The 25,740-nt window shown below is 46.1% G+C and overlaps 1 protein-coding gene across 10 annotated transcripts in view; it reads left to right on the top strand.

The window, feature by feature from the left end:
• The window catches only part of Agap1 (ArfGAP with GTPase domain, ankyrin repeat and PH domain 1), a 455,752-nt gene that overhangs the window by 283,571 nt on the left and 146,441 nt on the right, over positions 1 to 25,740 (top strand). For all 10 annotated transcript variants that reach the window (XM_041650295.1, XM_041650294.1, XM_041650296.1 and 7 more), the window contains 2 exons: positions 2,540 to 2,644; positions 17,773 to 17,941. In XM_041650295.1, coding sequence (XP_041506229.1) covers positions 2,540 to 2,644; positions 17,773 to 17,941 — 274 coding nt within the window. The remainder of the gene's footprint in view (positions 1 to 2,539; positions 2,645 to 17,772; positions 17,942 to 25,740) is intronic.

The raw sequence follows: 25,740 nt of genomic DNA, 5'->3' as shown, positions 1-25,740 counted from the left end.
AGGTGCCCATTGAGAACACCAGGTACCAGCCCTTCAGTTTTTGCTGTGAGAGCAGGTTGTTCACCGTAGCTGAGAACAGTAGAATTCACAGCCCCGTGCAATGGCAGGAATAGGAGGCCTGCCACTTCACTGTACGCTTGTCTTTATGCGGCCCACAGTCTTGTCTACAAGGGAGCCTGTGTCCCTTGGCCTTGCTGCCTCTGGCCTGTGTTTGGTGGGGAGCAAAAGAGTCAGCCAGCGCTCAGGAAGGTCAGGTGCTGGGCCACTTTAAGGACTTGCTGGCTACAGCTAAGACGTGTGTACAGGAAGAAGGTGAGGAGCTCCCAGACCCTTTCATAACCTTGAAGGGCTAAGGTGGAAGGATACATAATTAAGGCAGTGGTCAAGGCAGGAATGCTGAAGGAGGTAGCCCTTGGGCAGGTCAGTGTTCTTCAGGCCCACCTACTCTTCAGTGAATAAGCCAACAGTGTCTTCCAAGGAGCAGTAGGATTTATTCATGATGGTCAATATTCATGTCTTCCTTCTGGTAATATTATTTTCCTAGCATGAAAATAGATTACTCTGAAACCAGTAAGATGGCCCAGCAAATAAAGACTCTTGCTGCCAAGCCTGACGACCTGAGTTCAGTCCCTGGATCTCATATGGTAAAAGGAGAGGACTGATTCTTGCAAACTGTCCTCTGACCCTTCAGATACACGCACAGGTTCTCTCTCTCTCTCTCTCTCTCTCTCTCTCTCTCTCCTTTGCTCTCTCTCTCTCTCACACACACACCCATACACACATCCTCTGACTCTTCACACACACACTGTGGCATACATGCACACAATAAGTAAATGAATGTTAAACAAGAAATTCTTTTTTAAAAACTGGATCACTCTTTTAGTTCGCAGATAAACTCTGCGAGCCTCTGCGCGCCTCCCATCTGGCCAGTTTCTCCTCTTTTCCTCTGTAGCCTTCGCTGGTGGAAGGATAATGAGGAGTGTAGCGCTGGCTCATGAAAGTGCCCACAGTCCTCCCAAAGGAGTCCTGTTAGCCATCTGCGGGCGCTTGCTGGAGCAGGAAGGGACACGGCCTTCTGAAGCCTGCAGTAGCCCTAATCTTCTGGTGACATTGCAGTGACCCCCAGCCCTCTTTATTGTCGAAATTCCATCTGAAGTGGATGATGGGAAAATGTGAGCCCACTGGAGAACTTGGGTGTGGCTTTGTGTTGCTGGGTAAGAATGGAAGATTTCCATGGGGAGGGAACACGAGGGCTCCAAGGTTGTTGGTTTATTATTGTGTCCGTGGGGGTGACTCACTATCGCCTGTTTGTACCACACAGGGGAGCTTCTGTTGCTTTGGTGTACAGCAGAAACATTTTTCATGTCACTTTTTTCCACATGCTTTCTTAACATGATAAAATCCTATAGAGCAGTGACCTTCCAAAGGTTTCTTTGTGGGATGTTCAAATCTCCCAGTAACAGGTACTAATGGGCGAGATCCCCACGCTGGGATTTAAAGCTTGGTTATGATCTGAGTAAACACAGCTATATTCTCACAGTGTTGGTGATTTGCATGTGAGCTCCTTCCTGCCATGTGTTCAGACTGACCTGATCTTCTCCCACACTGAGATCCCTGGGGAAGAGCAGGATCAGGAAGCAGACAAGGTGCATTTGGGAACCTGTAATTTCTTGATTCCTAAGTCTGGCTGAATTAGCTAGTGTTAGGTACATGCCTTCCCAGCTATTGTCAGAATTATGACAGTTGATTGTTGGACAAGAGGTTTGCTCACTGCACATGGACAGCATTGGAGTGCACAGGAGTGGGCAACCGTGACATAAAAGCTGCAATTGGAGTGGAGGCAAGGTTTACTGGGAATTGGCACTTAGACCAGGAACACATCCACAGCAGCCATCCAGAGAAGGCGGTGCCACATGTGACTTCCAAAATATGTTAGTTTCCAGTTTCTGAAAGCTTTCCCAGAGACCTTAATGGACGTCATTAAAAACCAATTGAAGTGAATTACAGCTCACCCACCCAGTGTTGTTACCAAAGTTTGCAAATGGAATTTCAGTTTGAATAAATTAAAATTCTGTAAAGAAATTATAACATGAAGTTGTTGTGTTTATAAAATTGAGGTGAGAAGATCCTTGATCTTGATGTCTGTCTTTAATATATTACTCCTGGGTCTGGGGCCGGGGCTTAGTGGTAGGGTATTTTCCTTGAATATATATACAAGGCCCTGGATTCAACAAGCAAAGAATAGGAGCATCCTTCCATTAGGCACATCCCACTTGCTATGACTCAGTTCTGCGGAAGTTTGATGGACACCCAGGATGTCTACTGCAGCTGTTGGCCAATGGTGGATCTTCAGCATCTAGAGCAAAGTTCAACTTCCAAATTACCTGTAATGTTGAATATGGCAGGGAAACCGAAATTTATATATAAGAAAAAGGTTAATCTCCAAAAATGCAAAACCTAAGAAAGGTTTTATTTTTGGATCCCATTGTGTCTTACACTACTTTCATGGGACCTCACATCTGGTTCCTCTTCCCTGCAGGGCATGCTGCTGAAGCGAAGTGGCAAGTCACTAAACAAAGAGTGGAAAAAGAAGTACGTCACCCTGTGCGACAACGGCGTGCTGACCTACCACCCCAGTTTACATGTGAGTACAGCTGCATGGGGCAGAGGCAGTGGCAGAGCCAGGGCCAGTCCTCTGCCTCCCCGTGAAGAGGGCAGTGTGTTAGGTCCCCTGAGATGTGTATAGTGCAGTCAGGCCCTCGGGCCCCCGTCTCAGGTGTTAATCTAGGGCTCTCGATACTACAGTGGATTACAGTGCCAGTTCCATCTGAAGTCACATTGTAAATGGAAGTGGCAAAGTGGGGTAAGCCCCGAGAGCCAAGAGAGTGACTGTGAAAACCTAAGCTACAACAGCTGAATTTGATCCCAGGGCCCAGCTCCGAGCAGCTAAGAGCAAAGCCAGTTGTAGATGTCGTTGGCCGCGGTTGTCATGCCGAAGTAAATAACAGGCACCAACTCAGAAAGCAGGAAAACTGCTTCTCTGGAGGATGTCACCTTCGTGCTTTCCGTAAGATTCTGAAAGCAGACTCGGTTCTGTTCTGGCAGGAATCTGGCCATTCTGTCCACAGTGAATCTTTTAAGGTGGACTGTTCATTTTGGTTCCATGAACTCCTGCAGAGTTTGAAATTTAAAATCTGCACCATTAGTCCTTGGATTTTGTCACTCTGTTAACAAGAAGTTTAAATAAACATACTGAGCAGAAGTTGAAAGCAGTCTACGTGGCTGAATGCTGGGAGTGTAGGTGTCTGTGTCTCCGTGCACATGGGCTTGGTGCTTCCACAGACAGGCACACATCCCACCGCCTGCTCATCTCATTTTTGGAAAAACACAGCATCATTTTGATGTTTATATAGTATTCCACCATTCCACTGCATGTATATAGTCTGAGTGCTTCAACAGCATCTCAGAACAAAACAAAAATGAGACATTTGACAAATAAATTTGACACCCTTCCCCCTCCCCCCATTATTATAAGTAACTCTGGATGGGCTTTCTCCTGATATCCTTATCTGTTTCCCTAAGACAAACTCCCAGTCATTAGTTTGCAGAGCTGTAAGGTCTATGCAACATCAGTAGCTTGAGCACACACCGTTGGATTCTAGGACCCATATGCCCACTTATCTCCCCAAAGAGCATTTGGTGAGGGGCCTTTTCCCTGCACACTCAAGAATGGTCACATTTTGAAAAAGCCTTTTTCCTGGCATGCTTGGTGTCCTCCTGTGGTTTGTTGCTGCTGTGACTGACCTCTTCCTCTTGGCTTAGAGCAGTAGCTGTACCTTTCAGAGCCACGTTAGAAAGCACCTGCTTCCCTCCCGATCCCTGGCTGGCGTGTGGTGCTAATGACACCTATATACATGAAATAAAATAATTTAAGAAAAATTATATCACTTTTCCTCAAGACTACCAAGGCCCAGAACACTTAGCTGCCCTTAGGAGAAGATATATATGAGGGTCTCAAGGATTTAAGGCTCATTGCTGGATCCTGATGGGGTGGGTGCAGGGCAGTGTGCTGTGAGATCCTTAGGTCCCCTCTGTGTGGACTTAGATAGGAGCCGTAGGGAGCACCATGATGGAAAAAACAGAGGGGATAATGAGAAAGAACCTTTGCCCCGGGGCTCTACAGCGCAGCATGGCCACCTATTCATCTTCTGTGTCGGGGGAACAGCCACTTGCATGGCTGACGATCCTGCTCTTGGAGTCGGCTGTGTCTGGTGGGCTTCCTAAGTGGGCCTGGAAGAAGTGACCCCTGCGAACATGAGCATTGTGTTATGGGACCCTGTGTGAGCAAGCACACCGCAGTCGCCCAGCTCTGCTTTCCTTGCCAGCTGCACAGCCGACCCCTGGGCATCAGACCAGTCTAGTGTGTATGAATCGCTTTCCCCTTCTTGGGCTTCCTTTCTCCTCCTCTCTGATACCCTCTTGAAACCAGATCAGCCCTGGGTTGTTGTTTTTTTTTCTCCCCAATACATAAAATTGGAACCGAGCTCTAGAAGGGACATGGTTTACTCTGTATCTCCCTTAGCATTTGGGTGGCTAAGGCTCTCTGGTTATATAGCAAGGGATGGTTGTATGTGCTGTGAACCTTCAGTTCAGTGCTGCCTCTGGAAACTGTCATCAGTATGCAGATTTTAATAGCTCCAGATTTCACAGGCAGACAGGAAACTGCTGACTGACACAGCATCAGAAAGGGGTCTGAGATGGTTCCTACGCAGATGTGAAGGCCTTTTCCCAGGGAAAGAGCCTGTGTTAGCAGGAAACTCCTCTCATAGCACCCCTGCGGCAGGTGCGCACTGGCCATCCATCGCTTGGAGGAGGCAGCATCTCTGGTCGTGTCTTCCCCAGAGCATTCCTACAGCATCCCCACATCTGCCAGCATGGACCTCCCATTTCCTGAGGTAGAGAGCAAGCAGTTACGCTCAAAGCCCTTGGGTGGTGGTTCCAGAGCCATGCAGAAATCAGAAAAGCCCCTGCCTCAACAGCAAGGTCCCAGGTTCAAAAAACCTTCTTCTCATTCCCACGTGGAGAGCCCTTTTACAGGAAATGGCCAGCTTTCCTGTGTCTCTGGCATGAGCCTGGTCAATGAGTCACGTTGATGACAGGCTGCTTCAGTTTGCTCACTTGTTTTATGATTAGCGATTTCTCATCTTGCATCCCCATGAGTAAGCACCTCGTGGCTCTGTGCTGTTCACCATCTGTCTGGCCTATGTGTTACCCAAGCTTTGCTCAGTGCTTGGGGGTAACATTGCCGAGTGTGGATATCAGGTTTTGTGGCTTTGTAGGGTCCTTGCTCCAAGATGGCCTTGGTTCCAGACCTCACTATGTGGATATTTGACCACAATGTGTGTACTCAGACATCACCACAAGCTCTCTCTGTCGTGAGCGTGGCATACTGGCTCCTAAGTATGGTTTCAGCTTGGCCTGCTCCTCCTACCCCTGGTACCTCTGAGCTTTCTCTCAGCTTCTCACACTTGCCTGTCCTCCTGCCTCCACATCTTCAGGGGCAAGTTGCCTCTGCTAGGATTATTTCTTGTTCCTCCCCACTTGGACTTGCCCTCCATCAGACATGTTGAGGTTCCCCTCTGGGCTCTTCATGGGATCGTTTCTCTTTTCTTGGCTTTTTTCAGAACCAAATTCTTTCACAGGATGGGGCACAACTTGTGTCCAGAGCCCTTGTAGATAATACCACCAGCATATCTCTGGTGTCTGCCAGGTGGTAGGTGGGTGGGTGGTGGGTTGAATGGGTGAGGGGATAGAGGAAGTAGATGGAGTAGGTAAGGTGGTAGGTGGGTAGAGTCAGGTGGATAGATGGGTAGGGGACAGGTGATGGGAAAGTGGGTGCATGTTCTGGTAGGTAGAGGTCAGCAGATAGATGGTGGAGGAATGCATGCTGAATGAACAGGTAGGGGAAGGAGGGAGGGAGGAAGGAAGGAAGGAAGGAAGGAAGGAAGGAGGGAAGGAAGGAAGGGTGGATAGATAGGCACCGAGTGCACCTATGTGCTTGGCCTGCCCTTAAGTCTGCAGGGCTAGAGTTCCTGAGGTCATAGAAGAAGAATCCACCCAGTAATGCTTTTAAACCACAGGAAAATGGCACAGCTCCATCCAGAATCTTCTGTGAGGAATAGATGTGATTGATGGAGAGGGTCTAGAGGAGTAGTTGATTGATTTTTACTCTTTGCTTTTTGGGCGGGGTCACTCAGCTCCAAAATAAATGCAGGCTTATTCTAATTTAGGAATGCCCGGCCTTAGTTCGGCTTATTGCTAGCCAGCTTTTCTAACTTAAATTATCCCATCTACCTTTTACCTCTGGGCTTTTATCTTTTTCTCTTCCCTCCCTCCCTCCCTCTGTTGCTGGTTCTGAGGCTGAGTGGGTAGCCCCTAATTTCTTCCTACTTCCTCTCTTGCTACTCAATTTTTTCCCCCAGATTTCTCCTCCTATTAATTCTCTCTGCCAAGCAGCCCCACCTATTTCTCTCTCCTGCCCAGCTATTGACTGCTCAGCTCTTTATTAGACCAATCAGGTGTTTTAGGTGGGCAAAGTAACACAGCTTCACAGAGTTAAACAAATACAGTATAAAAGAATGCAACACATCTTTGCATCATTGAAACAAATGCTCCACAGCATAGACAAATGTAACACTTCTTAAAAAAATATTCCATAACAGGAAGGTGCCTTGCTTTGCTTTTTAATTGTAGTAAAATACACTGCTATTCTGGCCACTGTTAAGACACTTAGTGGTAGACTTCTTGGCTGGCGTGTCCAAGGTCTCAGGTTGGTCCTTAGTATCACCAAGAAGAGAAAAGACAGCTGAGCGACATTGTCACTCACAGCTGTGCTTCCCTTCTCCCGAACTCGCTCTTCTTTCCAAGTGTAAACTCAGTCCCTGTTCATACTGCTCCCCCAGCCCTCTGCTTAGATTCTTCTGTGTTCTGTCTCCACACTTGACTATTGTAGGACCTCGTTGGTGGAGTCACTTGGCATCATGGTATCCTCAAGGTTCCTAGTTGTAGCATGAGACAGAATGTCTTTCTCTTTCAAGGCGTAGGATGTTCCATGTTAGGGTCAGAGTATGTTGAGTTAAGGTATTCATCCTCTGGGGAAACTATTGTGAAGCCACAGAGGAGAAGCATGGAACACTCCTTGGAGCTGTGTTAAACGCTGCTTGTGGGAAAGCTGTCTCCACGGGTGTATCAGCCTGCCAGGGCCCTGCTTAAGTGAAGCCCATGGGATATTCTCCAGGCTCAGTTCTGAGTACGGAGAATCATGGGAGTTTGACAACTCCATTGGCCACCCCATGGTCACATGGTCTCCCCCAGGAGAGGGGAGGCCTCCTACCTGTGCTTTGGGTGACCTGGTAAATTACTTGTAACAGCATTTAATCTGTGCCACATTTATGGAATGGCTCTGATGTGACAGTGTTTTTAGGGCAGTGTCTGCAGGGAAACAGGGCCCTGGGAGACCCAGGCTCCTTTAGACACAGCGTTGATTCTTTGTCAGAGCTTCATTTTGTTCAAGGAATTTATTTTATGCTGGTACTCCAGGTCTTGGACAGCATTTCAGATTTTAAAATAGAAGTGAGGCTGCAGAGATGGCTCAGTGGATAAATTATGTGCAGTGCAGTGTGAGGACCTGAGTCCGAATCCTCAGAACTCTGGAAAGCCTGGTACAGTCGCCTGCATCTGTAATCCAGGGCTTTCTCCCTGCGTTGGAGACATAGACAGGCGCTCTCACAAGGCACTCGAGCCGCTGACCTGATGTAACACCATGGAGAAGAAGAGACTTTGTTAAGGTGTAGGGTGAGGTGTACCCAAGGTGAACCTCTGACTTCCATGTGCATACCATGGCATCTGTGGGCCCATGTTTACATGGACACGGGCTCACATCATAGACCCACCAGGTTAAGTAAATGCAAATGGCTGTCATGTGTGCTTGCTCCGTTTGCAGCTGTCTTGGTGTTGATGAAGGGTTATCATGCGTGGGGAGGACTGGGCAGTCAGGTCAAAACTGAACCACAGACCAGAGCTCTTTCCTGAGGTGAAAACTGTCCTTGCTTGTTTTAGTAAAATGAAGAAGTAGAGGGTGAGTGAGTGTGTGTGTGTGTGTGTGTGTGTGTGTATGTGTGTTTGTGTGTGTGTGTACACAGACTGCACTGTCTGGCTCATGGGTCTGAGTCTTTAAGCTCCTAGAAGACTCTGGGAAACATTGCCTTAGCAGTATACCAAATGACAGTCCGCAAGTGATGGCCATCCTTTGTACCCAATTTCTATCATTTTGTTTCTCCCTCTCTCTTTTTTTTTTCGCCTTTTAGTGTTACAAATTGTGGCCAGAAATTCCCCCAGAAAGGCAGATAAATCAAAACCCTGTGTTTTCCTGTGGTGACAGTCCCCACCGAGGTCTCAGTGGGAGAGGTCGGCCGAGGGGGGTAGCAAATGTTCTCCCTCTTCCTCTGCGAAATTGAATTTCATTATTCTATTTTATAAATATTTTCTTCTATGGCTCATAACCTGATTGCCGGCTTGTTGCTAGGGTCTCGCAAGGTAGGGCAGGGTGGCCCTGGCGAGGCCCCTTCTCTTCTGCTCAGGTGTGCCCGTGGCCCCGAAAGGAAACCAATCAAGGTGCGATTTATGTTCATTAAGTGCTTGTCAAAACTGAAAAATTTTCTAATCAACAGCAATCTAGCTTCGGCCCCCTCAGTGGCTGGGAGGGCCGCCTCTGCGCCGGCTACTTGCCTGTTAACAACTCTAGGCTAAGAAACCGCTGATGATTACATTAGGCTAAGCTGCGAAGTAAATGAACCATGTCTTATTTAGGTGCCACTAGCTTCAGAGTCTCCTGCCCCGCGGGGCACTTGATAGCGTTTTATGGCTTTAAAATTAGTGTAGCTTCCCAGTTGCTGCAGGGTGCAGCCTGTTATGCCTCTGAACTCAATAAGCAAAGGGAAGGGGCCTTTTGTTTCCCCCTTAGTTTTGTGGGGGTTCCTGCCCTTGCATTTTAGCAGGTTTTACTTTGCATCTTTTCCAGACAGCGTTTCGCAATAAAAATGTCTGACTGCCAGATCCATGCCTCCCCCACCAAAAAGAGGAGGGGAGAAAAAGTAGAAAATGTCAGCATTTCAAGGAATTTTTTCCCCCTATACTGTAAAGAGAAAAATTGATTCCCAGTCACCCCTAATGGCTTCTCACTTCAGAACTGCTATCTAAGGTTGGGAGTAACACCTTTAGCCCAAGAAATAGCTGTATCAAGAGGAAGAGGGAGAGTCAGTGTTTTTCCAGGGAAAGTAAACTGAGAGCCGTATTTATATTAAGAGTGGTGGGACTTTTCATTTTAGCTAATCCTAATAGCAATCCCACACGGCAGGAAAGGCGTGGACACATAGACCAGGATGCCAGAGCACCCAGCCCCACATGCACAGCCAATGAGGGAATGGAGATGAGATGGTCCCTGTCACTCCGGCCACTCGGTGGCGAGGTGTCCTTTAATAGGAGAAGCAGTGTTGTCTTCCAAACAGCTCAGTGTGGGAGATAAGAAGATCATGGGAATCATGCAAGTTGGATCTGTATGGGGTGGGATAAACTACCGTGTGGGCAGAAAGGAAGCAAAGGAGCTTCTGAGAAAGTGGCTCATAGAAAGCGCTGTAAACAGAGTCATCTAAGCAGGCCTATGCGGACACTTATAATTAGAAGTACTTACAGTTTGTGGTGTGTTATATACTGGCTCCCATTGGCTAAGTCAGTTCTTCCTTTCGGTGTGTCTTTTCTAGCCATGGTAGCCAGACACCACTGTGGCGAGCATTTCTATAGAACTCACAGATGCTGAGCTCACCCACTGCTCTGCTGGTATTTAAATATTAAAGTCCTCCACTAGCAAAGGACACTACCCTACCCTTGCAGTTTGCCCTGCCCTCAGAGATGCCTACAGCTACTGAAGAGACAGACAGTCTTTCACGTAGCAGAAGCATTTGTCTGGTACAGGCTAAGTTTGAGCACGCATGGGTTACAGCTGGGTAATATTCAATTGAACCTAAAATGAGAAGAAGCTCAGTAGAGTAAGTCAGTCAAGACGAATACAATCAAGGGGCCAAAGGTATATTCATGATTCACTGTGGGATTTTCTGCTGTTTTGATTTATATTACAATAACCTGTCCCCCTAGGCTAATGTTGGACTTTTGCCCACCATGGTTGGATGCTGGCCGCAGTAGTCCACAGAATGGAGAGGTTTGCTCTGTGGAAGTGCAGGAGTGAGCCCACCGTTGTACTATTGGAGGGAAAGTGTGCTGCCACTGAACCTCAGCCATGTTCCTCCAGCCACCAAGAATGGCATGATTACCCAGACCCAATGAGGCACTCATCAGAGAAAACACACAGTCTTCTGATATCTTGGCTCCAGCCACTGTTAGAGTCTAACTCCCCAGCTCCTTCTTCCCACAATGGCCTTGTGCACTGGCAAGTGTCCTTCTTCAGGAAGGCCCTTCTGAAAGTAGAGCACTGGAATTCTGTCAGCTGTCTTGGGAAACAAAATTATTCCTCATAGAAATTTTATGGCTTTGAAGCTGCCTCCTACCTTGCTATTGTGAGCAGGACCCTTTGGAGAGAAGTAGAAATTGTCGTCTTTGACTTCCGTGATCTGAAAGGACGTGGCCAGAAGTTTCTTCATAGTCCTTGAGCATGTCCGTGGTATTTTTAGGCGTCCGCCTTTCCTCTGCCCGTGACTATGCATGAGGCTATTGTTTATCATTCATACGTGTGGGACTTTCGTATGTGCTTGATCTCTGTGAATGGCTGGTGCTATATCTGTCTTTATGGATTAGTTTCCTTTGAAAAAATACTAAATGGACTTTGGGTATAACAGTGTATCTAACAATGGCTTCTCTTACATACAGTTTTTGTGATTTTTTTTTTATTCTTTAAATAGAAGTTAATGAACTAAGGCTTCCTTTTTGAACCTAGACGTTTTCGAAGTATAGTGAAAATAAGAAATCAGTCTCATTTTTTTCATTTCAGGCATTTAAACAAAATTTTTAAATGTTGAAGTCCATTTTAAAATAATGACCCAAACATTCTGTGTTTATGTAGATCATAGTTTTATAAAAATAAGTTTTATGGACCAGTGAGGTGGCTCAGTAGTTAAAGGTGCTTGTCACCAGGCCTGACTACCTGAGTTGAACCCCTGCAAGCCACATGGTAGAAGGCGAGAAGAAGCTGTAGATGCTGACTACTGGCCACATGTGTGCTCCCTGCTTGATAAATAAATATAACTAAAACAAGACAAGACAAAAGATAGTTTCCAAACAAATGCCATGAAGTAGCAATGTTCTTTTCTAGTTTTCCAGACCTCTTTATGACCTGATGCATCTTGTTCAAGCATAGAGCAAAGGTGTTGACTTGCATAGCAGAAGAGGGAGCGGAATGGTATGTACCATTGCAGCTCATCCTGGGGGTTGCTCTTGGATGCTACACTGAAACACAGTATACATCTGAGAGTTGAGGAATGCGCTGCGGGACTTCACACGATGGCCTCCTCTGCTGCATTAAAGCCATTGCACTGCACTGTGAATGACGTTTTTGTGCATTTTAGCCAGACATGCCTGCCACATGCATCCATGCACATAACGACATGCAGCAGTCACTCCCGTACACTGGTGTTTCTGCCATGTAGTGTGCGGGTTTTCCAAACAGTGGCACTTCCCTCCAATCCATAAGACCAGATACTGCATTAACACCATCACCAGTCTCTTCAGAAAATGTAAAGTATTTGAAAGATGCCAGGCTCACAGTAAGAGAGAAACAAGGTTTTAAATTTTTTATTTTTTGCAAGGAAACTCAGGTTTCATCATTAGTCACCAATAGTATCAGGTATTTTGTTCACTTTTTCATGAAAATGCCTGTACTTTCCCAAGAGCTAACTGTAGCCTGTGTGCAGCAGTTGTTGTGTTAGGTGAAAACGTGGCTACTGGAGCTGGCAGTTCCAGAAATAGGCACCGAGTAATCGTCAGACCCAGAGGAAGGTTTCATGTATCCTGCCTGTGACCGCACTCAGAAAATAAACAAGATATACATTCACCGATTGAAACTCACAAAGTGAAAAGTAGCTTTTTGTTGTAGGTAAAACTGCTCTGTCGGTCTTGCAACATCAGAACCAATTTCTGTCCTATTTTAAAAAGCAAAGTACCCAGGTGATGGTGATACAGGCCTTTAATCCCAGCACTGGGGAGGGAGGCAGAGGCAGGCGGATCTCTGTGAATTCCAGGTCTACAGAGCTAGTTCTACTGTCCACTGACCTCTGGACCCCCTGACAGGCATGGAGGGCCATTCTTTGAAGATTGATAAGCTAAATTATAGAGAGGAAGGGAGATCAATTAGAGTGACTGTATCTAAAAGTAAAGTAAAGCTAGGGAGATGGCTCATCAAATAAAGGCTTCTGCTGCCAAGTCTGGGGAACTGAGTTCTGTTCTCCTCTGACCTACTCACAGAGAGAGATAACAAAGTAAATAAAGATAATAAATGTGATTTTAAAAGAAAACAGATTTCAACCCGTCTGTAAAAGCTATCTGCCTCAAAGCATTACATTTTGTGGTAAAGTGTCAAGTTTATCAACACGTTACACTTCAGGGGCCAGAGCGTATTGGGAAAATCTAATTACAACAAAGATTTCCTTTTACTTTGTCTGCCATTTGAATTTAAGCACTATAATTCTTTTAAGAAATTATCTGTTTTTTAAAAAAAATGGCATTCATTGATTCTCTTAGCTGGACTCGCATCAAGTAACGCCACCACCGTGTTTCCGGGCCTTGTCTTGGTGGTGGATCTAGTTTGGGGTGCAGATCATAGTTTGTGCATTTTGCTTTGGCTTCAAGATGGTGTTAACTGCCTTGGCCAAACCCGTGAGTGCATCAGCAAACCATCCTTCACAGACAGATGCGAGGCGGCCAGAATCGATCTGCTAAGAATATTTTTAGGGACTATTGATGGATTGCTGTATTTTGTGCTTAACTCAAGTGCCAAATGCCCCAGAGGTGACGAAGATGAACTTCCCCTTTACTGAAGATGAGCGAGGCCATCACGCACACAGAGGGCTCCGGGATGGCTGGGATTGCTTTCGAGGTTCTTGGGGGAAATTTCTTGACAGCCTTGTAACTATCTGCTGGTGGGGACCGTGCAGCAGTCTGCTTGCTGCCGCCAAATGTTACCCAGCTGATCACCTTCCAGTCCGGGGACACCTATCTGTGAAGTGTGAGGCCACATTGTACGGCAGCCAAACAGTGAATCCTCAGTCTCCAGGATGATCCGGAACACAGAGGCACTAATGGCCCCTCATCTTTCTCCTAAGGCCACCCCCACAGAAGGCGGGAGCCACGTTAAACTGTGCTTCTGTCAGCAAGCTGAGAGCCCTGGGTCTCTGACGTGGCTCTCAATTGCACGCAGGTCTCTCTCATTGCACCTCATTTGCATCTGGGACATCAATTAGCATGTTTGTTGAGGCTAATTGAATGAAACTCAATCATAGCTCTTAATTGCTTGACTATGTGAAAAGAAATCACATTAATGCAGCTAATTAAGTGTACGGCAATAGATGCAACATAATTAGGAGCAAAATGTAAAAAACAGGAGAAGGCAAAGGTGCAGGCGCGGGGTGCAGGGGGACAGCCAGGCATGGTCGTCGAGCTGTTGGCGTGTTCAGGAACGGGTCCCTTTGCTCTGGCGCCTGCTTGGGAAAAAAAAAAAAAGAATCTGCATGTTAAGCGTGGACAAGTTGAGGAGGAAAATGCAAATAGGTTTGCAATTACTACTTTTTCAAGCTGTTGAGGGGCAAGAGATGGCACGTCTGGGGGGCCTGGCTCTTGAGTGGGCCCCAGGGACTTGTTAAGTGCTGTTTAAAAGTACTTGGCTTTGAATTACCCTCACGCCTTGTTAAAGGGTTTTTCCCCTCTTTTATCTTCGATCAGCATTTTCTGCAGCTAACGTGGAGAAGGGTATCTGAGTAGTATTTGCATATCAAAATAAGCTTGCTGTCTTTATTTTACCCAGCGAGGTCCCTACCTCATACTCACCCTGGGTCTGCATGTGTTGTCTGCTTCTGAAGGCACCACATTGTTTAGTGGTTGCAGCTTTAATTCCTCAAGTACCAAGCTGGGGAGAGATGAAAAGGCCCTGTTCTTGTAGAAGCAGGATCAAACTCAGGCAGATTTCTCTGGGGAGAAGAAACTAGGCAGAATGGAAACATAGGAATTGCCAAGTGAACGTCTGGTTTTCATTCTGTTGGTTGGAGTGTGTGTGTTTACACACAAATCTGCAGAGGCTAAGAGTCAGTGTTGAATGTCTTCCTCTGTTGTTTTCCCCACCTGGAACACAACTAGAGTGGCTGGGCAGTTAGCCCAAGGGTGGTCCTATCTCTACCTCCCTAGCCATGAGACCAGAGACAGTCATGCTGGTGGTCAAGCTTAGGCCCAGAAAACACTTTACCAATTGAGCCTCCTGCCCAGCCTTTGGTGCGTAATTTTCTTTGAGCCAATTTTGAAGCTTGCAGTGCCTAACACAGGCAAGAAAACAGATCGTCCAGCCCATGCTGGGCTCAAGATAAATGTCTTCCCTTGGCGTGTTCAGATCTGGAAAACAGATTTTACATTTCTACAATAATTTTAAGTAAAATATCCTGGTTATTGTATGTTAAAACATGCCTATTAAAAGAGCCCACGCTGGGGCTTAGTCACTCTCTGATTAGCCTCATTTTAGAACTCATAAGCAATAAATGCTCAATTACACTCCTGTTATTGTATTTTAATTTGTTAAGAATCGGCATTAAAGGAGAAAGTTGCAGCAAGTTGGTATGTTAAAGGAGTAACTGAAGGAAGGAATTCTTTGTTTGCAGACAGAACTCTGTTTGGAAACTTGGGCTTGCGTGTGTGTGCCTACTAATGGCAGGCATAAGAGATGAGAGCAGCCTTTCTTTCTAATGACCTGCCCCACCTGGCGTCCCTTTCTTCCCTGGTGGACACTCATTTGCTGTCTTGGGTACCAAGCTTCTCCCATCAGAGTCCATACTGTCTTCAGGCTGACTCCGTGAGGATAACTCCTTCCATCTTTGACCCACATTTTCCCATCATGGGCATATGGCCCGGGAAATAGCACTCCTATTACGGTGGCCAGGAGCCAGCGAATAAATCCTGTAACAGCTTTATCCATGTGGCATAGTACCATGTCCATGGCAAAACCTCACACCTCAGCTAAGCCCCCAAAGCTTTCTGACAGCATACCTAGAGTCCAGTTCATGCCTGTCCTAGCCACTTCCCAGCACAACCAAGGTGACACAGTCAAGGCTAACCATCATAGGTGTCTTCCCAGAACTTTGTCGGCTAGGCCGTGGATATCCTTGTGCAATTAAATTAGATGGCTTGCCTCCTTCCCAAGAGTGACGAAAGATTTCTCATGACTTTCATGCCACTCCCTGTGCCCACACAGCTCCGTCAGTATACATTGCCCTGCTGTTCTCCAGCGGACTATGGCCCCTGACCTTCCCATTTGGCATGTGTGGGTGATCTGTCTGCATGTGTTTGCTGTACTCTTAGGTGCTCAGGACAACCGGCTCACTTTCCCAGCTTGCTGGGCTCATCAGTCAACATGAAAGATGGATGCTCTCTTCTGACATTACCCCAACCTGAACTTAATTACTGAGAGCAAACACAAATTTCAGGGTCTCCCCAGAAGCCTATATCCCACTTCCAGCATAGGTAAAATGCCAGGTCTCTAAACAAGAGGCCTCATTGAGAAGGTGATGGTGGTGATGATGGAGGACAGTGTGCCCGTCAGCCCCTGTTCCCTGGCTCAGTTGTTGTGCCCCTCAACTTTCAATCCCTGTGACCAAATACTCGTAAGGTAATCAACTTCTGTGGTAGAAAGTTTTATTTTGGCTTATAGTTTTGGAGACTTTTGTCCACGGTCACTTGGCCCTGTGGGTTTGAGCCTGTATCAGCATATCATGGCCGGAGACACCTTCTCACCTCACAGCAGCAGGCATCGGGGAGGGAAGAGGGGAATGAAGGCAGACTGGCCTCCCAGTGTCCTTTCAAGAGCACACCCCAGTGACACAGCTCCCCCACCAGGTCTCATCTCTTAGAGAGTCACCACCTCCCAACAGCATCGCAGCCATTTTCACGGATGTTCACCCAAACTCTGCCTGCCATTCCCTTCCTTCGGCTGTTCCCGGATATTATGTTTCTTCCACTGTGTGATGGGGAGTTAACTGACTTAGCCCAGGCTACCCTCTGATAGTTGCTGGCTGTTGGCTTCTGACACAAGGGCCAAGGGTTTGGTGGATTTGTTTCTAGGTTTTTGCTTTGCTTTATTTTATTAACTTCCTTTGGGAAATTGTGGTCAAATGCCTGAAAAGAAGCGGTTTTGGAAGGATGGGATTTCTGCGTTAACTTACAGTTCCAGCAGGATATGGTTCATCAGAGGTGGGAGGCTTGGTGGCAAGAGCAGGAGGCTGCTAGTCAAACTGCTTCTGTTCTCAGGGAGCAGAACGAACAGGAAGTGAGAACAGGCTATTCAGTCTTAAAACCTGTCCTTGGCAACTCATTTTCTCCAGCAAGCCTTTACTTCATAAAGGCCTCACAACCTTCCCAAAAAACATCCATGGCCAGAGACCCATTGTTCAACCACATGAGCCTATGCGGGACCTTATGTCCATATAATGTTACTTCTATGCATGTTTTCAGGGCTATTTGGCATTGGACAACTAACTGGCGTGCTCTTCCCTGGAGAAGGCCACCTCTCCTGCTCCCAGCTTTTCCTCAGCTGCTTTTAGTTTTTGTAGGATGGAGAACTGGTGGGCTTTTCCCCACGCACTCTGGCACGTTTGTTCACGCTGGTGAGAGCATGGGTGTTGCTTCTGAAGCTAATGGGAAGCATGCACACTAGTGTCAGTGTCCACTTGCGGCTGTGTCGTCGTCGTTGTTGTTACTACCTTGCTGCTGGTCCCTCAAACCCCTTCAGTCCTTATGTCTTAGTTAGGGTTTCTATTGCTGTGATGGAACACCATGGCCAAAAGCACCGTGGGGAGGAAAGGATTTATTTGGCTTACACTTTCACATCACTGTTCATCACTGAAGGAAGTCAGGACAGGAACTCATGCAGGGCAGGGATCTGGAGGTGAGAGCTGGTGCAGAGGCCATGGAAGGAAGCTGCCTTCTTTCTTGTTCCTCATTGCTTGCTCAGCCTGCTTTCTTATAGAACCCAGGACCACCCGCCCTGGTATGGCACCATCTGCAGTGACCTGGGCCCTGCTTCATTAATCACTAATTAAAGACCTTAAAGAAGCATTTTCTTGACTGAGGTTTCCTCTTTCAGATAACTCTATTTTGTGTCAAGTTAACATAAAACTAGCCCACACAGCTTAAAGTTTGGACACTTTTCTCTTGAATTTTTTTCCCATCCCCATGAAATATTCTCAGAAGTCACAGTACAAGCCCAGGTTCCTAAACTGCATCTAGAAGACAAGAGTTCAAAGAGCTAGGATTTTGTGCTATTTGTCCTCCCCATTCCCAGTCCTAGGTTAGGTCAAGACATAGATGCCCAGCTTGGGTTTAAATGGGAATGATGTCACCCTTATCCTGCAGTTGAAAATGGCAGCCACAGGTCATGACATTAATAGGGTCTTGTGTCCCACGCTGTAGCCCATCCTCTCTTTAATCTCTCTTGGGTGTTTAACATTCACACAGGATTACATGCAGAATGTTCACGGCAAAGAGATTGACCTCCTGAGAACCACTGTGAAAGTGCCGGGGAAGAGGCCACCCCGAGCCACGTCGGCCTGTGCACCCATCTCCAGTCCCAAAACCAATGGCCTGTCCAAGGACATGAGCAGTTTACACATCTCACCAAATTCAGGTAAGCTCATCCCCTCAGGAGTGACCTGAGGGGCGAAGTACTGCTGCAGGTAGATGGTGTTGCCTTGGCAGGCTTGAAGCCGAGTCCCTCAGGCTGTCTCATCTCTGTGCATTTTTTTCTGTGAATGGAAATGTAGCAGGCACGCTACAGCTGTATAATCATAAGTGGCCATGGTGTTCCCAGCTTGGTGCTGAGAGCAGTTCTGTATGTGGATCAGCTAGTTAAGGTACAATGCCTGGCAACCACACATACAGTGCTGGAAGACGCTGTGAGCACGGTGCACAGACCTGTACATGGATGAACTATCGGGTGCTGTCTTAACCATCTCTCATTCCGTAAGGCAACTCTGTTCTTTTTCTCCTTCCAAGAACTTTGGTTTGGTTTGGTTTTTCGTTCAGGATTAGAGAAAGTCTTGTTTTGCAAGAATTTGGTGTATTTGGAAATTCTCGGCCTCCAAGCAGTCACAGCAACTGGCATTATGTTTGTTTTTCGCGAAGCATCTTTGCAGGTAATTGACAGCAGTTTGGGCCTTCATGCGATTGCTTCTCAGAGAAGACAGGTAAAGAGCAGACTCATCTCTCTCCACATGTGGAAGCTCTTTAGGAAGGTTCCTCGTTTCTGCTAACTAAAAGCCCCTTCTCTCACTGGGTCCATCCAGTCTTGGGGGTTTGCTCGGTGGGGTATGTTAACATGCATGTCGGCTTTTTGGAATAATGAGCTCTCACATCTGAAATGCTGGATGTGTTTAAAGACGGTGTGGTGAACTACACAGGGCTGTGAATGGCGCTGGTTGGTGAAAGCGGAATGACAGGAGAGAGTCCGAGCATGGGCTCCCCGAGACGGTGCCTTGTGGTATCTTGTGGTGTTGGGCATTTACCATCCTGTGTACCTACAAACAGAAGAGAAGGGCAAAGTCAGCACCATTACAGATAGTAATCAAAGTAAAAGTTGGCCCCTTCCAGAAAGGTGAGGTTGATGCCCTCTTGGACCCGTTCCCCTGGTCCCACAACGGTGATGAGGTTTCCACATCAGGTGAAAGGAAGGATAGTGGTGTCCTGGGGAGCAGTAAAACCTGGAGTGAAGAGAAAGTTAGCCTCCGTCCTTCTTTACATAACATCACCCCTTCCTTTAGTCATGCATATTTATCCATGCCAGGGCACTGCGGCTTTGGAGTCTCTGGCCCCCAGAATCCCGTCCATGGCACTCACTGCCAGCTTACGTGTCTCACTATACCCAGCTCCTCTCATTCATGGCAGCAAGCATTTGCTTATGGCCCCTCTTAGCAAACCTTCATGTGAGTTTCCTGAAAAGATACCGAGTACCTGCTTGACAAATGTGAAAGGGCTGTAGCATTGAAAAGTTATTTTTAAATTGACAGCAGTTACAGGTATTTGTCCATTATGTGATCACCACTCTGTATACATTAAGTGACTGACCGAAGTCACTACTAACTTTGTAGTGTTCCCTACGCTCCTGAACCCAGAGACACAGACTATAAAGCCCAGTTCTTGCCCTAGAGACTCTGACTGTCTGGTTGGGGATGAAGACAGGAAGTCCAGGGCGGCAGCTGTGGAAGGGTTGAGATCTCTGTGACAGGAAAGAGGGCAGGACTTAGGGCAGAGGGAAGTGCTCCAGGTAGTAGAGTTAGGAACCTGCTGGAAACCTCCATGAGGAAACGGTAATGGTAAGTGCAAGAAACAGTGGATAAAGTAAAGATCGGGACCTCTGAGTCTTGAGACTCGATCTTGGGTGCTGCATGGCATTAGTCCCTACGGACCGGAGCTCTGTGTCCCCACCTCAGGTCACTCACACAGAAAGCCTTGCTGTTGGGCAGTCTTCGGTCTGAGGCATGAGTAAGACCCGTTTACATGGTCATGTTTCCAAGCTTCATGGCGAGGGATCTTGACAACCCTGACTCTGTTAATCTGCGAGAGAACCTGGTTGATTTTCTGTGGACTGTAGACATCAGCTGGGATGGGGAAGTCAGACTGTGACATAAGTCATGGTGTCTCAGGGTCACAGTCATACTTTGGGCAGTGCGGCCCCCTCAATAGGCATTACAGAGGACGTCATTCTCTGCTTCTAGTAAGAGTTGATAAGACCTCTAGAATGTACCCAGTTTAGTCCCTTGAGTCTAAAGCCGGACTGTGGGTCCAGTATGTAAGAGACAGCTTTTCACCAAAATGTTGTGATACTTTGTTATATTGACTTCTTATACCTGGACGTTAATCTAAAATGACATGTTGCTTTTTGCTTAAGAAATCAACACATTTGCTGGGTTGATTTCTTATTCTCTAAATTATGCTCTGAAAGTCAAGTTCCCTGTGTTTGAAGTTGTTATTCATAAACCACTCTATGGTGAGGAGCGGCAGCGTGGAAAACTATTCTGTTGATGTGATGAACTAGAGCTAAAAAGAGTTATTGTAGCTATTTGACAAATAATTGAACTCGATAATTGAGTACACTCTTGACTCTTGGCTTCTGCCGTGTGGGTATTTTGAGAGTCTGGGGTAGCGGCGGGTGTTTGGTTCCCTTGGTGATGTCTTTGTTGTCTGGCTGACCTGGGAAGTGCACATACCTGAGCCTTGGCACTCAGGACTTACTCCCCAGCAGCCAGTAACCACGGGTAATGTGGTTCAGCCGGTGAACCCTCTGTCACCGGCTTGATACATGTTTCCAAAATAATCTCTAGAGATATTTTCTATAAAATACCACATGAAGCAGCTTTTAGCTGTCATTTTCAGAATCAACAGGGTAAAAACACCCCATGCTGTGTGTATTTTGTCTCTTCCAACAGTTGTGAATCTGGGTGCCTCATGGGCTTATTACCTATGCATATCTCTTGTTGTAGTTCTTTACATGTCTTGTTTGCATGTATTTTAATAGGTCCTTTTTATTGTTGATAAGGAAACACTCTTTATATATTGAGGGTATTGGTATTTTATAATATGTATAACATATAGAATGCAATAGTTTACTTTTGCTTCATGATCTTTATACATAGTTTTTTTTTCTTTTTTTTCCCCACCTTTGGTATTAAGTATTATGGTTCAGTAGTCACTCATGTTTGTTATATATACAGTCAGATTAATTATGTTCTTTAGATACATAGAGATTGTACTCTGTATAGGTAGGTAATCTTCAACCACTTCAAGGATCTGTAGAACATGGTAGTTAAATAACTTAGGGTTCTGTTGACGTGAGACACGGTTACTCCAGACAGCACCAATCTATTCCCGAGAGAATGTTGAAGCACCAAGGACACTCCACTTGGTGCTTGTTTTCTTCTTGCTACAATCGGCCTTTGGGCAAGAAACTACCCATGTCTTGGTCACTGACAAAGTACATGGTGTCCGGACTGGACTAGAAGGATACAAGGAAAAAGACTGCCAAACCTTGCCAAGACTGGGTGAGATAGTTCTAAAAATTTTCCTGCCTCTGAAAATGGTCTGTTAGTTACTCTAGGCCTTAGCCAAAGTTGGTTGCTTCAACATTGCAAATGAGACTTTGGGTGATTGCTCAGGTAGCCAGTTTTCTCTGTCATTTACTGCACACTTTGGAAGCTGCTTGATTGCACTTCCTACCTACCCAAGTAATGTTGTCTCCCTTCTCAGGTCTTCGATGGGGTTGAAGATTAGATAGTCATAGTTACCTTGCTCTTATGATTTAGCCAAGCCATTTCCAATGCAAGACTTAGACTCTTTAGAAGTGTTTATTAAAACATTTAATAAGTGTTCCTTGCTTAATATTGTTTATGTTGGTTGTAATCTTAATTTTATACTTTATACCTGTTCCTAGTTTTGTATTGGATTTGGAACTCTCTTATTTAGACAAAGGGGGAAGGTGATGGAGAATCTCTGTCAGCCAGTGATCTTTAAGAGGTGGGACCAGGTTAGGGCATGACCTTTTGGATACCCAGAGAAAAACACTGACCCGTGCTGGGTTCTCTCTCTCTCTGTGGTTCCTGCAGTACACAACTGAGGTTGGACTTCTTGTTCCTGTTTCATGAGTTTGACTCTTATAATAAAGAAAATATAATTGGTTTATCTTGGAGTTTGCCTGGGATTCTTTGATCTGTGTCAACACCACTTCAGTGAGACTGAAAACTCAAGAGATAAACAGATAGCTAAGATCAGTGCAACCGTCAGTTGGTGCATCAGACTGGCACATCTGTTCTTGGCAGGGTTATGGTTTGGCTGTTGTTTTGTGATTGGTTGTTTGAGACAATGTCTCTCTGTTTAGTCCAGGTTGTCCTAGATCTCACTATATAGACCAGGCTGGTTTCAAACTCAAGAGTCCATCCTCTTGACTTTGTCTCCCCAGTGCTGGGATTAGAGTCATGCACCACCATACCTGGCCAGGATTGTGTTTCCTTGTGTATTTGGATATCAGTGTATTATGTTTCTCAGGCATAGTGGTAGCCTATTATTTACTTTTATGCATTTTATAACTTTAAATTTAGAGATTTTTATTTTCCTTTTCCCTGTGGAAATGTTGACTGTCACATCTTGAAATGCTGGAAATGTTATAATCTTAATGTTCATTTCTGCCGTGGCCTTGGGAAGGAGGAAAATCACATTATCCTGGTAACTACTCCGTGAACCCCATCTACCTCATCTTTCCTATGTTCCTCGTGTACTTCTGGGGTTGCAACTCAGCTGGTAGTGCGCTTGCCTCATATATGGTGCCCAGAGTTTGATCCCCAGCACCACAGGAGCTGGGTTTGGTAGACAGTATCTGTGATCCCAGCACTGGAGAGGTAGAGGCAGTAGCATCAGAAGTTCAGGGTTATCCTAGACTACATAGCAACCTTGAGAACATGCTGAAATATAAGAAAGTTCATCTCAAATAAGTAAGTAAGTAGGGCTGGTGTGATGGCTCAGCAGGTAGAGATCTGAGTGCTGTTCCTAGGATGCTCATGGTGGAGGGAGAGAACCAGCTCCCACAAGCAGTCCTCCGACCTCCACACATAGTAATTAAACGTAAGGAAAAATAGTTTAAAAACTGCCAAGTAGAAATAAACTTGATTAAATACAATTTTGATAAAGACATTATAGAAGAAAATTACTGCCATTGAACACAGCCATCTGACAGTCAAATATTGAACTGGATGGAAGAGAAAACTTTGCAAACACAAACAAGAAGCCTAATGCTGAGATAGGAGAACAGCCCTGACCAAAGAGAATCCCGGGGTTGTAGACCTAGAAGAGCAATGCAGAGTGCAGAACGCTGGGGGACAGTGTGAGCGCTCCCTTCTCAGAACAAATCATTTTGACCCTTTAAAACCTGTTTCCAGCCTAATTGCTACCAGCCAGTAAGAGCAATAATAATAATAATAATAATAATAATAATAATAGTACGTGGTTGGCTACATGTGGAGGTACAGAAGATTATGTCTGAATAGGTTTTTGGAAAAGTTACTTAAGGATCTGCTCCAGCAAAAATAAATGATAAGATGGAAGTATCCAGAAAAATTAAGGATCTGCTCCAGCAAAAATAAATGATAAGATGGAAGTATCCAGAAAAATAAGTTATTCCGGCCTGACTGAACTCTTCCATAGCACGATTCTCCTCCTCCTGAGATGGCTTCCCTCAGGATTCCGGGGTTGGAAGGGGGGGGGGTGCTTAATTTCTGTTATTTCAGCAAGGAGCTTGTGGGAGAGTCCGGAGTTGCCATGGTGATGGGGATTTACAGGAAGCTGCATTTTGAGAGTCTTTCCAAATTTAATTCCTGCAATGCTTCCAAAGAAAGAGTTAAAATATCCTTGTATGTTTTCTTAATTGAGTTTTTTTGCCCACAATGTGGTTTGGTAAATCTAGGTACACCACCATGACAGAATTGTATCAGTCCTGGGAAAGCTTCTGACTGGGTGTAGCCACTCTAGAATCAGAGATGTAGAGCTGAACCCCACCCCAGGACCTCACATGTGGATCTGTCTCTACACCTCAGCTCCCCTGACTCTAACCTCTGTGCTCCTGGCGTCTGTGACTTCCAGAGACTGGAGAAGGGGGTGGCTGAATGATGATGTTTCAAATACTTGGTAGGGGACAGATGGCATATCTGTATCCCTGTGCCCCACCTTACTGACATGGCAGTGCTAGGCAGCCTGGGCAGTGTTCTGGAGGCTTCTCCCCTGCTCTGTGCCCTGTCATCAATTTGTCAGTGACTTCTGGCTGTGACATCTTTGTTCTAGGGCCGCAGCTTATCTTCTTGTCCCTATAGCATGGGTCTTTGTTGGATTTCTGCAATTATTTTTTTTTTTCATCCTGCCCAGGTTGGCACCTCAGCCCCAGTGAGAGGGACCTTACCCCTTTTCCTCCGCCTCCCCCACTTGAGGTCCTGGCAGTTGGAGGCAGGCCAGCCTGCAGGAGGGCTAAGTGCTGCTGGGAGCATGGGTGGGGGAGGGCGGACAGGGAATGTGTTTTGAGTATTGAACCCGCCGTTGACATCCTCAGTCTCAACCATGCTGTTTTCTCCACACTTCAGCAATCAGGACATCCAGCAAACCCATAAAAAACCAAACTAATAGCATGAATATTCAGTGACCTAGAATACTAATTATTGTCATGAATATTAATGGAATTGGACTTGCTCTCTCCACTTTCTCTCCCGTACTCTTCCTCCCTTGCTCCCTCTCTCTTTTTTTCCACTTAGCCGGCTCTAAGGATGGGTCATAATGAGAGCATTTAAGAGGGAGCGCTCTCCGCCGTGACAGGGACCGGGGCAATAAGGAGAGCTTGATTAACGCGCGCACTTGGGGGAGACATGAGAGGCTTCACGTGGGCCTGTTCGGGGGAGGCGGCAAGGCACCGGCGGCTCTGTTGCTGCTCCCGGAGATTAATGAGGCCTAAGAGTGCATTAGGAACAGTGACAAAGGTTTGATCTAATGGGCTCAGTCATTTTTCCTTTGAGTGACAGACGCACAGAAGTAATTGGCTGTGCAGAATGGCAGCTCATTGGCGGTACTTAAGGATACATTATCCCCGTTGTGTGGCCCGCAGAGGCTGTTTATCAAAACTGCTCACACTGCAGACGAGGAGTCGCTAAGCTGCTGTTACACTGGTAATAGCTATTAAAGAAAAAAAATAATAACACGGCGTCCAAATGAGATCCGTTGTTGTGTCAGAGAGACAAAGTTTTTCTTTGTTTAGTTTCAAATGGTCTAGAAAACATTTTAATAACTCCAGTGTATGGGTGGGCAGCGCGGGTATGCAGCTCCCCTGCCTGTTTGTAGAATGACATCAGGCCCGAGGTCCTCCAGCCTGGCCGCTCCTGGCCCTCCTTGCTTACCCAGAATTCCCCATGCATTGGACTTTGGTTACAACACTCTCCCCTCTGGTACAGAAACAGTACTTCAGCTAAACGCTCTTCAGAAACACGGAAGAGCACTAGTTACCCAAAAGCAATTGATTGGGAATTACTTTCCTTAAAAAATAAAATAAAATTACAAATTAGCATATGATACTTGCTTCTGGGAACCACATTCTTAGAATAAGTTGTGCTGGATATTTAATAATCAATTTTTGAAAAAAAAATAATAGTTTGGTAAGGGTTCTCAGATTTAAGTTTCCAGGCCTTGGTAAGACTCTGACACTGGGAGACAGTGCTAAGCTTCAGGCAGATTGATCTTTTGAGCAAAGACTGCTGCTTTTTGTCCTCTTATCATCTCCCAGTTGCTCCTTTTTTCTCTTATGATGTGAGAAACAAGTGATAAATATTAAGGAAAGGCTATTTTTTAGTTTCTTCTGAATGATACACCCTCTGCTCAAGACCCTTTGGGTGCAATTCAAAAGGAACT

The sequence above is a fragment of the Microtus oregoni genome, unplaced genomic scaffold (genome assembly GCF_018167655.1).
Source record: "Microtus oregoni isolate MIOR12 unplaced genomic scaffold, Mior012 000004F_ref0000308, whole genome shotgun sequence".
NCBI lineage: Eukaryota > Metazoa > Chordata > Mammalia > Rodentia > Cricetidae > Microtus > Microtus oregoni.
Note: the sequence above shows the minus strand (reverse complement) of the source record. Positions and strands in the feature narration are given on the sequence as shown.